The sequence below is a fragment of the Heptranchias perlo genome, chromosome 37 (assembly GCF_035084215.1).
Source record: "Heptranchias perlo isolate sHepPer1 chromosome 37, sHepPer1.hap1, whole genome shotgun sequence".
Classification (NCBI taxonomy): Eukaryota; Metazoa; Chordata; class Chondrichthyes; order Hexanchiformes; family Hexanchidae; genus Heptranchias; species Heptranchias perlo.
Window position 1 is genome coordinate 5,249,649 of NC_090361.1, and position 13,911 is coordinate 5,263,559.

The 13,911-nt window shown below is 43.5% G+C and overlaps 1 protein-coding gene across 1 annotated transcript in view; it reads right to left on the reverse strand.

Annotated features, from left to right (window-relative positions):
• LOC137304424 (complement C3-like) overlaps positions 1 to 8,034 on the reverse strand; it is a 94,211-nt gene extending 86,177 nt beyond the window's left edge. Inside the window, exons 1-4 of the mRNA XM_067973017.1 lie at positions 7,930 to 8,034; positions 6,534 to 6,729; positions 3,697 to 3,859; positions 2,646 to 2,716 (exon numbers count right to left, since the gene is read on the reverse strand). Of these exons, the coding sequence (XP_067829118.1) occupies positions 2,646 to 2,716; positions 3,697 to 3,859; positions 6,534 to 6,729; positions 7,930 to 7,997 (498 nt within the window). The 5' untranslated portion in view covers positions 7,998 to 8,034. The remainder of the gene's footprint in view (positions 1 to 2,645; positions 2,717 to 3,696; positions 3,860 to 6,533; positions 6,730 to 7,929) is intronic.
• Positions 8,035 to 13,911: the final 5,877 nt, after the last annotated feature.

The window sequence follows — 13,911 nt, forward strand, 5'->3', positions numbered from 1 at the left end:
ACAGAAGCTGCCGGATTTTCTGAGTATTTCCAGCATTTTCTGTTTTTAGTTCAGATTTCCAACATCTGCGGTATTTTGAAGCAGTGGATTGGTGTCGCGGGTAATTGCCAGAATGTCTGCCATGGAGAGAGTGGCCCCCTCCTTGGAGCTTCAAGCACTGCTCTCAAATGAGTCTATGCAGGCCACGATCACGGCCGTGCAGGAGATGTCTGCCGCCTTAAACAGGATGGCAGATACCTTACCCATGGCCTTATAACACGTCACTGATCTGCACCAAGCTGCTCCCCAGCAGAGTGGTGGAAGTGATGTGGTGCTGGCCCGGGAGAGGGATGATGGCGAAAGGAGACATGGAAGAGGGAACGCCACTCAAAGCGCTCCCAAGTCGCACCCGTTGCCAACCCACCCCCTCAGTACCCAACATGCTGCCTCGTCTCCGGATGGCCCCTGCACAGATGTAGAATCTTTGGCATGGCCCTCACGGGCTCCAAAACCCAGAGGTCGTAGGCCAAAAGCATCTCAGCCATTAGATCAACGTCACATAGAAGCAGTAGGAAGTGTAAGAGAAAGCAACTGTAATTCACCAAGGGTATGCCCATGGGTGTTGGACAAGTTGCCATGTTGTGAAGTTTCCTTTAGTTTAATAACGGCACATAAAATTTAACGATTTGCGCTATATAAATGCAAATTGGTTTTGTTGACTGCATCAAAACAGTAAAATCTACCTTATAATGATAATTACAAGTTTTATTTTTTTTTAAATCGATGCGTATTTTGCTTCTTTAATTAATCAAACTTACCAATTTCAAGGGCTGATTCCACCTTTAGATGCTGTAATCCTATCTACCACCTGCACTCTATTTAAGCATAATTTTCCCACTGGGAGTGGGGGATAACAGGATTAACCTTTCAATTTTCTTAAAATTCTGAGAGTTGAACAGAAATATTGCTGAGGCAGGTTTTAGAAAAGCTATAACACCCCAACACTCTGACGACAATCCTGCAGGATTATAAAAATTAGTTACCATGAAGGTGTCACAGGACTTTTTGGCCTTTTTTTCACAGAAAGTATTCGGAAAAAGAATTTATTTTAAAATGTTGGGATTTTAAGCAAAGTATATTCACACGACTTTAAACAAAAACAGAGACACAAGATACTTGTTACGCTAAGACTAGACATTGAAAGTTGTTTTTCCCAAAGGTTGTAAATAGAAGCAATTTGTTAGCCAGTCTCAGCAATTGATGAACACCTGTTAGGAAGGCGTGTTAGGAAGACAGAGATCCTGGATACCTGGCAGGGGACTTTCGAGCAAGCCTCCCCTTCTGGCTGTGAGGACAGGAGATAAAAACTGAGACGGAAACAGTGACTGTCAGGTCCAACAAAGGCTACAAGGTCGGTCAGGCGTTAAACGGAAAGGTGCAAGGGCAAGCTTTGGTTGGGTTCAGAAAAAGATTGCAGAAGGGTAGTTAGGAGTTATTTTGTTTAAGTCAAGCAAGATGAACTGCAGATGTGGGGAGGCATAGCAGCTTCATTATTTTTGTATTATGCAACAGCAAGCTGTACTGATTGAATTAAGTGAGTCCGATCATAACTATTGCTCTATATGTTCACTTGCTGTGAAATAAAAGAGCGTATTGATTCATATCTAACCTCAACTTAGCAGATGTTTTCTCAATCTACTTTCAAAATGTTTGTAGGCCGCTGGAGACACATGGGGGTTTCATTGAGTTAAGCTATCACCTAAGCAATTATTGGGTAGTGTCACTTGAATCTAGCGTGTAAGGTGCATGGGATCCACTTAGAGGAGCAATGATGTCACTGAACTCAAGAAGATACGTACAGCGAAAAAAAACCTGTCAAGAGTTTATTTAAGCTATTGTGAATTAAATTTACAACTACAGATCCTTTATCACTTGCTTCTGGTTTTTTTTTTGCTTTTAATTTTCTCTGCTCCTCTCCTGAAGACCCTAACTCACGTTGGAGTCCTATTCCACAAGCACCCCATGGTGACTCATTCTTCATGTGTCAGCCTAGATAGTGAGTGTTGCCAGGCTACTCAACCATGGGGGCCTAACGCTGTTATTATCCAAAATATCCTCACTCATGACTAAACAGCAGAGATCATTGGACAGCAATCCCCTGCTGTTATCCTGGTTGAGATCAACACTGCCCAGGGATTGAAACAAGTACCTTTGAATCTGTATTGGCTCAGTTCCACCTTTACCATTCAGCCATCGAATTTCAATGCATTATGAATGTGCCAAAAAGATCTAGCTTTGGTTATCGTAGAAAATTTACACCACAGGAGGAGGCCATTCGGCCCATCGTGTCAACGCCAGCCAAAAATGAGCCTCCCAGCCTAATCCCACTTTCCAGCACTTGGTCCGTAGCCCTGTAGGTTACAGCACTTCAGGTGCACATCCAAGTACTTTTTAAAAATGAGTTGAGGGTTTCTGCCTCTACCACCCTTTCAGGCAGTGAGTTCCAGACCCCCACCACCCTCTGGGTGAAAATTTTTTTCTTCAGCTCCCCTCTAATCCTTCTACCAATCACTTTAAATCTATGCCCCCTGGTTATTGACCTCTCTGCTAAGGGAAATTGGTCCTTCCTATCCTATCCGATCCTAATATATAAGAGCGTATATTACCAGAAATTCAACAACAGTAGTTCTTTTGCTGGGCTTCAGTTCATTGTTCACGGTGAGCAAACGGTAAAGCACTGCAGGAAGAGCACAACAATTAATACCACACCAAATGTTCTCACAATAAACTTACATACACTTTTACTCATGTGTTGTAAAACACTAAACATTGCAAACCAGATAAAAATCACACAATAAATAATACAATTTTATTAAAATGGCACTGTTGATATTATCAGTTAAGAATATGGAAGCTGGGTGGTGCAGTGAGTTAGACACTGGCCTCCGAGACCTGCGTTGAAATTCAGTCCAGAGTGATGGGATGAAAGTTTCTGCTAAACCACATGATTTGGGCAGTCTCAATCCAGCTGATAAACCCCTGGGCCCTTGCGCACTCCGCAGCCATCTGTTACCACTTGACTTCTGCTGCAATCTTCCAAATTCAAAAGGACATCCCACCCCATTGGTTTCTGTGCTTCCAACGTGAAGCCCAAAGCATACGGGGAACGCAGAATAATGACATCAATGAGCAAACCGTGCAAAAATCGCACGAGATGCGTTCGTATCCTACAAGATCCAACAGCATTGGGAAAAATTTCACTTATATTCTTCACAGGAGTTAATATTACTTACATTATCCTCGCACATAAGGAATGTGCTCCACTAAGTGTGTGCTCACGTACACACACACAAAAGTGATTACCAAGGTGGGCACAAAACTGTTCCTAATTTGATACAAATTCACAATCTGACTCAGGAAGGAGACAGGATGGCTGGTGTGGAAAATGGAAAAATATCGCACAGGTACAGTAGGGACTGCTCTTCTGAGGTTGGGCTGAGACATGCTGTTGCGGTAGTGTAGCGGATCTGGCTATACTATATGTGACTTGGGAGCGTTTAATGCTGACAATGTGTCCCTGAAATGGGAAGAGTCCCATTCTCCATTATTAACATCCCTCACTTTGATGACCTAAGCCCTATTCACCCAGTTTCCCTTACAGCACTGTTACATGCTTGTGCAATGGAGGTACATCAGAAAACTTTCAACCACAGTTACCAGATTGAGCTGGTGTATAGATTGGTTTATCAGTCTGGATGAATATGTGTCCTGTTTGATATGAAATAAGGATGACTCTCTCCAAGGTAAACTTTGATGATACTGCTTCCAACGCCACATACTGGTTCAATCTGGTTTCTTTCGGAATTTGTTCCTTAGGTATCTGGAAAGGAAACATTAAGAAAAATATATATCAATATAAAAGTGTAGTTGTTACATAATGAGACACTACCTACTCTGTCGGACTTCTTCATTCTATAACTACTACAACTTGCATTTATATAGCGCCTTTAACATAGTAAAATGTCCCAAGGCGCTTCATTGGAGTATTATCTGACAAAATATGACACCGAGCCACATAAGGAGATATTAGGACAGGAGGTATAGGTTTTAAGGAGCATCTTAAAGGAGGAGAGAGAGGCGGAGAGGTGTAGGGAGAGAATTCCAGAGCTTAGGGCTTAGGCAGCTGAAGGCACGGCCAACAATGGTGGAGCGATTAAAATTGGAGTGCGCAAGAGGCCAGAATTGGAGGAGCGCGGGGACCTCAGAGGGTTGTAGGGCTGGAGGAGGTTGCAGAGATGGGGAGGGGCGAGGCCATGGAGGGATTTGAAACCAAGGATGAGAATTTTAAAATCGAGGCGTTGCCGGACCAGGAGCCAATGTAGGTCAACGAGCACAGGGGCGATGGGTGCCGTGGGAAGGAGAGCAGGTGTCGGGGGTAATGGAAGAGTGGACCAGGGAGCCGCGGAGGGAGCGATTCCTTTAGAATGCTGAAAGGGGAGGTGAGGGGAAGATGTGTTTGATAGAGGCATCGCGCTGGAGGTGGCGGAAATGGTGGAGGATGACATGTTGAACAAAGAGGCTGGTGGAGTGGAAGGTGAGGACAAGGGGGACCCTATCATGGTTCTGGGAGAGAGGGGAAGGGCAGAAGTGCGGGAAATGGGACAGACACGGTCGAGGGCCCTGTCAACTGCAGTGATAGAGAATCCTCGGTTGAGGAAAAAGGAAGACATATCGGAAGCACTGGTGTGGAAGGTGGCATCATCAGAACAGAGAAACTGGAAGAAGGGAATAGAGTCCTCACAGGAAGGGGAGTGGGAGGAATTTTCCAGTTCGGGGCGAGAGCAGGAAACGGCACCGATACAGTCATCAATGTACTGGAAAAAGAGGTGAGGGAGGAGACCTGAGTAGAACTGGAACAAAGAATGTTCCACGGATCCTACAAAAAGGCAGGGATAGCTAGGACCCTTACGGGTTCCCATAGCGACACCTTTTATTTGGAGGAAGTGAGCGGAATCAAAGGAGAAGTTGTTCAACGTAAGAACAAGTTCAGCCAGGCGGATGAGGGTGAGGGTGCATGGGGGCTGGTTGGGCCTCCTTTCAAGAAAGAAGCGTAGGCCGTCCTGGTGGGGGATGGAAGTGTAGAGGGACTGGACGTCCATGGTGAAAAGGAGACGGTTAGGGCCAGGAAACTAGAAGCTGTTAAAATGGCGGAGGGAGTCAGAAGAGTTGCGAGTGTAAGTCGGAAGAGACAAGGGGAGAAGAAAGAGTCAAGGTAGGAAGAAATAAGATCCGTGGGGCAAGAAGAGGCTGAAACGATGGGTCTCCCGGGGCAGTCCTGCTTGTGGATCTTGGGAAGGAGGTAGAAGCGGGCTATGTGGGGTTGGGGGGACCATGAAGTTGGAGGATGTGGGTGGGGTGGGGGCGGAGTACTTTCTATATTGCAGATTGAAGGTATAAATGCTAATTTGCGGGGCAAAGTAGGAGGATCGTTCGAAAATATCTGATCTGTGCCATCGCTCAACTAAGATCAATCAACACTCTTACTGAAGAAGAATTGAAAAGATTCAATATTCAATCACAGGTTTTGATAACCAGAGAAAATTTAATGTATAGGACTGAAACCAGTCTTGTTGCTTGTCAGGACGGGGAGGTAACAGCATGGCATCCCGTGATGGTTTTGCAACACAATTACGTGTTTCAACCTAACCTGAGTCAACGTACTAAAGGGCCCAGGAATTTTTGGAGCAGGCATGCCTCGTTAGTTAGTCTTTTTCCCCTCACCATTCAGCAGAAAAATATTTTGCCCTGTAACTTGCTGGAAGTGCAAGCTGGTAACGGGCGCAACGAGGGCAATGGGGCATCTGGGTCCTTAGTGAACGACGGGACCAACAATCTAACTCCTTAACCTGATAGAGATTTAAGGATTGATAAAGAAACAGAGGAACGACGGAGAAGGAAATAAAGGTGAATTAGAGTCAAATCAGTTACTGAAAGAGAAATAAAAAGAGGGAAAGAAAGATTGGATTAAGAGAGAGGGAAAAAAGAGAAGGAAAAGTAAGGAAAACAATTTAAATTTTTTATTTAAAACATCTCTAACAATGATTTACAACCTGTAGGAATGAGACTCCATGGTTTAAATTGTTCCCTTTCTGAGTCGGAGAGGTTGAGTGGCATTGCAGGAACGTAATTCTTGTCGTTAAAAGGGTCCTTACGCTGTTAAGTACAAGCCCTAACTTTCCGTGTCGCCTTTAATTGCCAATTAATGAACAAACGCAGCAACGGGGAGGTTGAGGGCGAGCTGCCGTTTTCACGAGGCTGACAGCGGGGGTGGCGCAAATTGTCCAGCAACTTATGGCGATCCACAATTCACGGGGTATCTCTTCCTGGACGATTCACACATTAATAACGGCGAGCGCCATTAAACTCACCGTTATTTTGGCAGCAAAATCTGGGCCATTGTTTGCTAAGTATTTCTGAACAATGACTGCTACTTTGGAGAGCTGTTAAGTAACTGAGCTAGCTGATTTGAGTGTTTAATTACCCAGTCCACTTACCTTAATAGTCACAGTGGCTTGATATTGGTTAGCTAATGACAAAGTCGCCTTTGTTTGACATATTACGTTGGATTTCCTAGGGTAGTGCTGCAAACGAATGTCAACGTCTAATGAATTAAAGTTGCTTTCGTGGGCTTCCACCAGCACAGTTTCATCACTTTCGACACGCAGAACATTTGGGGTAGTCAGTATGTAACTGTCGGAACAAGTAAGCAAATTAACATTTAGTCTACAAGCAATGATTAAAGTGCCCTTGTAACAATGCACCCTGGGATCAGTTTAGTGGACAGGTGAGCTAATATAAAGTTCCCCAAACTCGAACCTTTGGCGGCCCCAGGAAGCGGTGGTAACTGGGGCAGACGGAAGTGAAATCTTCCAGGGACCCAAACCCCAGGCCATTGCCCCATTCGCGTGCAGCAGACAGGGAAGTGGGGGGCCAACAGTGATCCCAGCGGGAGAGGTGCTGGGGTGAGGGGGGGTGGGGGAGGCAGATCCCTGTTGAGGCAGTGAAGCAGCAATAGTCCTCATCTCTCACATTTTCTATCCTTCTCCGCCACGATCCTTCCAGATTTCAGGCAGAATCATGGAAGAGTATCTCAACCTCATTGTCAATGCCTCATTGTGAATTCCACACAATATGACAGCATTAGCTCTTAATGTTTCTCGACTCTAGATCTGTGATGGAGACGGAGCTTAGTGAGACCGTAAACAGGAAATTTTCCGTTTAATCATTTTAATTTAGCTTCAGACAGACAGAATAAAATGTCTTTTAAAATTGACTTCAGTTAGCAATCGCTAAGACATAAGGTTCTTTTGTCTTTCTGTGAGCAGGCAGCCATTGCAGAAATCTACTTTTCCATGGACGCATCTGGCCGAGGTGACTTCCCTTATTTGAAGCTGTTCCCTGTGTTCAGCGTATATGCTGACTGTCACCAGGGAAGTGGTTCGTGCTAGCGTTTGCTGACAAAAATCAGAGGAGAGAATCATAGAACGATACGGCACGGGAGGCCGTTCGGCCCATCGTGCCTGTGCCGGCTCTTTGAAAGAGCTGTCCAATTAGTCCCACTTCCCCACTCACAAATGTCCTGGAATGAAACTAGTTAAGTTATTTAATTTATGGCATAACTTAATAAAATGTAAATAGCTCTTCAGCCATGCATTGTAGGAGAACAAACTATAAAACTTTTAAAACAATATCGTAGTCTAAAAAGATATCTGAGAAACAATAAAATCTTTTAATATGCACCAGAAAACTAATTAAGAGAGTGATGCATAAGAAACAGAGGGAAACATTCCACCTTATTTGCAGGATCATCTCTGTCTCATGTAAAAAGTTCAATGGACTAGTAAACAGTGTATATTTGAATATAAAACAGGATTATCCTCTAATACTTACAATGGATCACCGTGGGACAGTGTAGGGAAAAATACCAACAGAGCAAGTAACGGAGAGATCCCCCTCATGCTGACAGACTGCTTCCCTGGGACAACCTTTTCCAAATAATATTATCGGTTTATATAGAAATCTAGCACAGATCTATTAATCTTTAACAATTGGGATATTTGTACTGGTTCTGCTTTTAAAAAAAAACAAATATTCACTGCCCATACTTGTTTAATTAAAAGTTAATTTAAACCCAACGGTCTGGCGAAAATCCGGGAAGAACACTCAATTCCTGATGTTTGATGGCTTTTTGCCTGGATTTAGAGTTTGACCTTGGCAACCTAAGAAGCACAAACATGCCTTACAAAACACTGGTTTCAAAGTTTCGGGACGGACACTTTTATGGCCGTTATCCTTTACATTTTGTGTCAGTGCAATGCGATTTCAGCGTTGCAGTGATGCAAAAGACTCAGGATTAACTGCAGCCAAACCAGCTAGAATTCACATTTTGCATCAGGTGTGAGGCACCCACCCCCCAGGAACGACAATACTTTGTTGGTAATTTTGTGCAACATTTTTAAACTCAAGTGTAAAAGAAGCACAGACAGACTGCTGGACTAAAACTTCTAATCAGTGGGTTTGTGCAATGAACAGCTGAGCTACGTCAGAAAGGTCCCAGATGCAAGCCCCAATCTATGCTGAGTTAGCTGATATCAAGAGCGGGTGAAATTGGGCACAATGGTCAGGGAAGGGAGATCTTCTAAAAAGATCAGACAAAGTTCCCACTTCAGAATGCTGGCCAGCGATCCCTGTCATAAATCCAGTACATAAGGATTCAGCTCCCCTGTCATGTTTCCATCAGTCTCCAGATGCTCAGCTTGCATGTAAATAATAGGCACCTTTTCGAGGCACCAAGGGATTACTCAAAACACTCCCTCTGCAGGATCCTGAATGTTCGCAGTGGTTCTCTCGGACTCCCAGCATGTCTCTGGGAGTTCCATCAATCACCAACCGAAGTCACAGCAGAAGATTGGGAGAAGCCACCCCTCCACCAAAATTGAGGTCCACCTGAAAATTGGAATGGGCGGAGCTCCAGCGGTAAATCGGCAGCTCAGTTCCTTCTGTGAATGTGGTCCCATGTTGTAGGTGTAAACTGGCGAGCAGCAAGACAAGAATCGGCACCAAAGAGTCTCAAATCTTTGCAGTTTTTCTCGGCAAATTCTTGAGAGCACAGCCTTAGTGATTTTACATGAGAATTGCTCAGAGAGTTTCTATTCTATTCTTGAAGATCAATTTTCTTTTCAAAAGTCAGGCAATCAAAATGTTAACAATTTTAAGATTTAGGTGGGAATGGTCCAAATTGAGGCTTCAGCACAGTCCAACTTCTAACAGATTGGAAAATACAATTCTATTAGGGTGGCTGAAATGGGGATGGAGCCTATAGTTTGATTAATGTGAAATCAAAGGGTTAACAGAGCTTTGGACCAGACACACCATCCCCGGCAACCATTAAAGCGCCGGAGAGTACAAGCATTCGAACATCATCTTTTGCTGAAATAAATTATATTTTTATAAAATTATTATATTTTATATACACACACACACAATCTCAAAAGGGTTATGGAGTTCAGATACAAATCAGCCATGATCTAATTGAATGGCAGAAAAGGCTCGAGGGGCTGAATGGCCTCCTCCTGTTCCATGTTCCCAAAAGACTCCTATTCTTAACATACTGTTAGTCCCAGTTCAGAAGACTGCAGGGTCACCTTATCTGGTTTTACACTACTTACCTCTTCTTGAATGAAGTCTAATTTAAGTAATAGTAATTCCGTTAACTAAAGTAGGTAATGTTGAGTTGCTACTGAAACAAGATCTGTTGTTGTTACCAGTAAAATGAAGGAGGTTTGTTATAAAAGACATTTTTTAATAAACAGAATGACAAATAGAATGAACTTTCAAACTAAAGTCTGCTATGGGGACGTTCGATATTACCAAATGTCCTCATTCTTGTAAACAGCCACTAGTTATTACAACATGTGTAAACACTAAATGAGATTGTAGACTTTATCCTGTTAAAAATTACATCAAAAATATCTAACAGGGCATATTTATCTAGTACTGAACTGGATTACAAGACCCTGCAATCTATCATCAGAGACTTCCAACATAAACTCTGTTGGAATACTATCCTTAAATGTAAAAAAAGGTCATAATTTTCATGCCCAATTATGAAGATTCTTTGCTTAAAAGAAAGGGCAATGTAAACGTACTATTATCGAGTGAAATATTAGATTTATCCTTTGGTTAATACTGGGGTCAGTAAAAATATAGCCTGTGTACGTCAACTCTTCCTCCTTCTGGGGAAACACTTGATCTTAGTGCAAGATTAATAATTAGACCCACCATTCCCGATTCATTCATCAGGGCAAAGCACAGAGCAGCAAGTACAGAAGATCAGTTTTGTGCAGGCACATCAGTAAATTATTAAATAATCAAACTTTCTTCTCCATCTTGTTTCTATTTTCAGTTCTTTTTGTGTGTGTAGGGCAGGGAAGGGTGAAGGCTGCAATGCAGGCAGGGGTGGCCGGTCTGCCAGGTCATATATGTAGCTTGTATAATCTTTGTATATATGTAGCTTCCACTGTATTTACCTGCGACATAGTATTGTTGGGTTCCCTTACCTTGCTGAGTTCCTTAACTCGCTAGGAATAGCAAGGTTGGATGAAGTAGGGAGGGAGGAGGCTCGTGCGGAGCATTAATGCTGGCATAGACCAGTTGGGCCGAATGGCCTGTTTCTGTGCTGTAGTTTCGATGTAACTCAATGTATCATTTTCTACTGCATCTTTTCCCATCAGGTACTGTGTGCAGCATTGAAGCTGCCGACACAACCTGTGCACTTGTGCAGATAGTGTCCTGCAACATCAATCAGGGGAAATCCCCTTGCACCCACTTATACAGCAGTATGCCCACTTCAGCAGCCACCAAATAGGGGGTTCAGGTGCTGCATCACTCGGTCATGTGCCCACAGATTCCACTTAGTGACTCCACACTGGGGGGAGGGGGGCCTTCCCCGGGGTTTTGTCATCTCTTTCCCCCGGTACAGCCTTTGGAGAAGCTGTCAAGATATTTTAAAACTCTTTTGAGTTTTCTTCTGAAAGCTTAAAGGGCTGATTTAGTGTTTCCATGTTGCCGCCAGGCAGCAATTTTCACAAGGACCAGGTATTGCTGGAAATTGCACAACCTGGGAATATTGCAGCTATTAAAATTAATAGATTTCCCGTGATGCACTGGGAGCATAGTATCGGCTCCTGAAAGAAACTATGTTTAAGGTGTCATCCTTTTGAATATCCTGGCCATGCGTTGGTTACATAGGAGCATTGGGGATTGAATAGAACAGTTCAAGGGAGTAGGGGAGTAGGGGGTAGGTGGCTGAAGTTGGGAGTACTGTTTAAGAGTGGATTGGTAGGTCGAGGCTTAAGGGGTAGAGGGTAGGTAGGATTGAGTGTAGTGGTTAGGAGGTAGGAAGGGCAGGGAGTAGGAGGCTGGGTATGGGGAGGTTGGGGGTTAAATGGGGGAAGTGTGACCAACTTATTTAAATGAGCTGACCTCACAAACTTACAGAGCTCACTAGGCTAATTGGACACTGTCCATACACAACACCATCAGATCCAATAGCACTGCAACAGGGCCGTGGCTGTAGGAAGGGGCGTGCCATGTGTACAACTGCTTACTTCTTTTTGTGAACAGGCATCATGTGATTGGCGGGTCAGTGATACTGAAACTGAGGAAAAAGCTGACTCGAAATAAGGGTACACATGTGCACATGACTGTATACACATGTCACATACACATGACTGTATACACGTCACATACACATGACTGCATACACGTCACATACACATGACTGCATACACGTCGCATACACATGACTGTATACACATGTCACATACACATGACTGTATACACGTCACAGACACATGACTGCATACATGTCACATACGCATGACTGCATACACGTCACATACACATGACTGCATACACGTCACATACACATGACTGTATACACGTCACAAACACATGACTGTATACACATGTCACACCGTGATGCAGGCACACTCATGCAGGCACATGTCTTTAAATCCAGCTCTTTGTTTGTTTTGCATTGAAACTAGTCCGAGTTTTATTTTCCACAATCCCAACTCTGGAACACTCGTTTCTTTAACATTCCGGGGACACAGCGAGCGGAATGATCTGGAAATTACCAGCAGTTCAGTGATACTCCCTTCAATGTTGGAGCTTAGGTTTAGAGTTAGATTTGGAGTGAGAGTTCGAGTTAGATTTGGAGTTAGAGTTCGAGTTAGATTGGGAGTGAGAGTTCAAGTTAGATTGGGAGTGAGAGTTGGAGTTAGATTTGGAGTGAGAGTTCAAGTTAGATTGGGAGTGAGAGTTCAAGTTAGATTGGGAGTGAGAGTTGGAGTTAGATTTTGAGTGAGAGTTCGAGTTAGATTGGGAGTGAGAGTTGGAGTTAGATTTGGAGTGAGAGTTCGAGTTAGATTTGGAGTGAGAGTTCGAGTTAGATTTGGAGTGAGAGTTCAAGTTAGATTGGGAGTGAGAGTTCAAGTTAGATTTGGAGTGAGAGTCGGAGTTAGATTTGGAGTGAGAGTCGGAGTTAGATTTGGAGTGAGAGTTTGAGTTAGATTTGGAGTGAGAGTTCGAGTTAGATTTGGAGTTACGGGTTCTTTGTTAGGTTTAAGGTTAACATTCGATTTAGAGTTAGTATCAGCAGCAGGGCAAGCATTAGGTTTAAGTTTAGGGTTAGGGTGAATTTAATTGAGGCACAAATCTTATTTTACCGAAGCAGAAATGTTTTGTTTCTCTGTGGTGAGATTCCATACGGGAATGAAGTCACTCTGGGGGAGATCTGTTACTCGAGCTATTATGCTGTGAGGCACTGCCCACATAACAGGGTTATGCATGCAGCCATGTCACTTACAGTACTTGACCACATGAAGGAAAGTCCACAAAAAGGACATTTAAATTAAGTAGGGAGCAGGCTATAGAAGACATAGGAATGTCATGTAATAACTTTCTGCATTTATTTTAAAATGAGTTTGTGCGTGTTGCTGGCTGCAATGTCACGTCGAACACTACCAGTGATCATTTCTTTGTAAAATACTGATAGAATTGTTTGTTAAAATGATTGTGAAAATTGATTGAATTCAAAAGCACTGAACAATCATTGTAAAAAAAAATGATAAATCCTTGCACTTTTGCAGAAAAAAATGACGGACTCCCATAATAAAAATGCATTTACAACCATGAAATTCTGTTTTGTTATTGTAGTCACCAATCTCATAAAACGGCAAAAATATCTCTTCCCCCCCCCCACTCCATATTAAAATCTATCACATATGAAATAAGTAATCTGAAAGTGACCATTTTTAATATAAAATGCAACCATTTTCCAGAATACTCCCAGAAACACTCATGCTGGCATGTGCCAGAAGAGGCATCATTCAGAAGGATTGTGTATCATTTTTAATTTGCTGCCTATCCTGGATGAGGCTGCGTAGTTGGCCACATTGGCCTAGCAGTCGGATCACGCCCGCAAACAGCAAGGGGGGCGGTTGGGCCGCGGACATCCTGCAACAGTTGCTATCGATGCTATTTGCGCTACTCGGTGGCTGCACACCTGCTGGAGGAGGTGGGTGGCAGATATCGGGAGTGTCGCCTACTACTTAAAGGCAGCCACCACCTCGTAAAAGGGAGGGACATCCTTTCTCCCCCAGGGGGCAGGAAGCCCTCCAGATATCTACTCAGGAAGAGATTGCTGAGTACGAATATCCCAGGAGCATTGTACCAAGGACATGGCTGCGATGCAGGAAAAAATCCATCGATTTAACTGGAATTGTTAAGGTAAGAAGACTGCTAAAATACTTTCTGATCACAGCTGCACCACTCACAGCCTCATTAATCGCAGCACTGACAGCACTC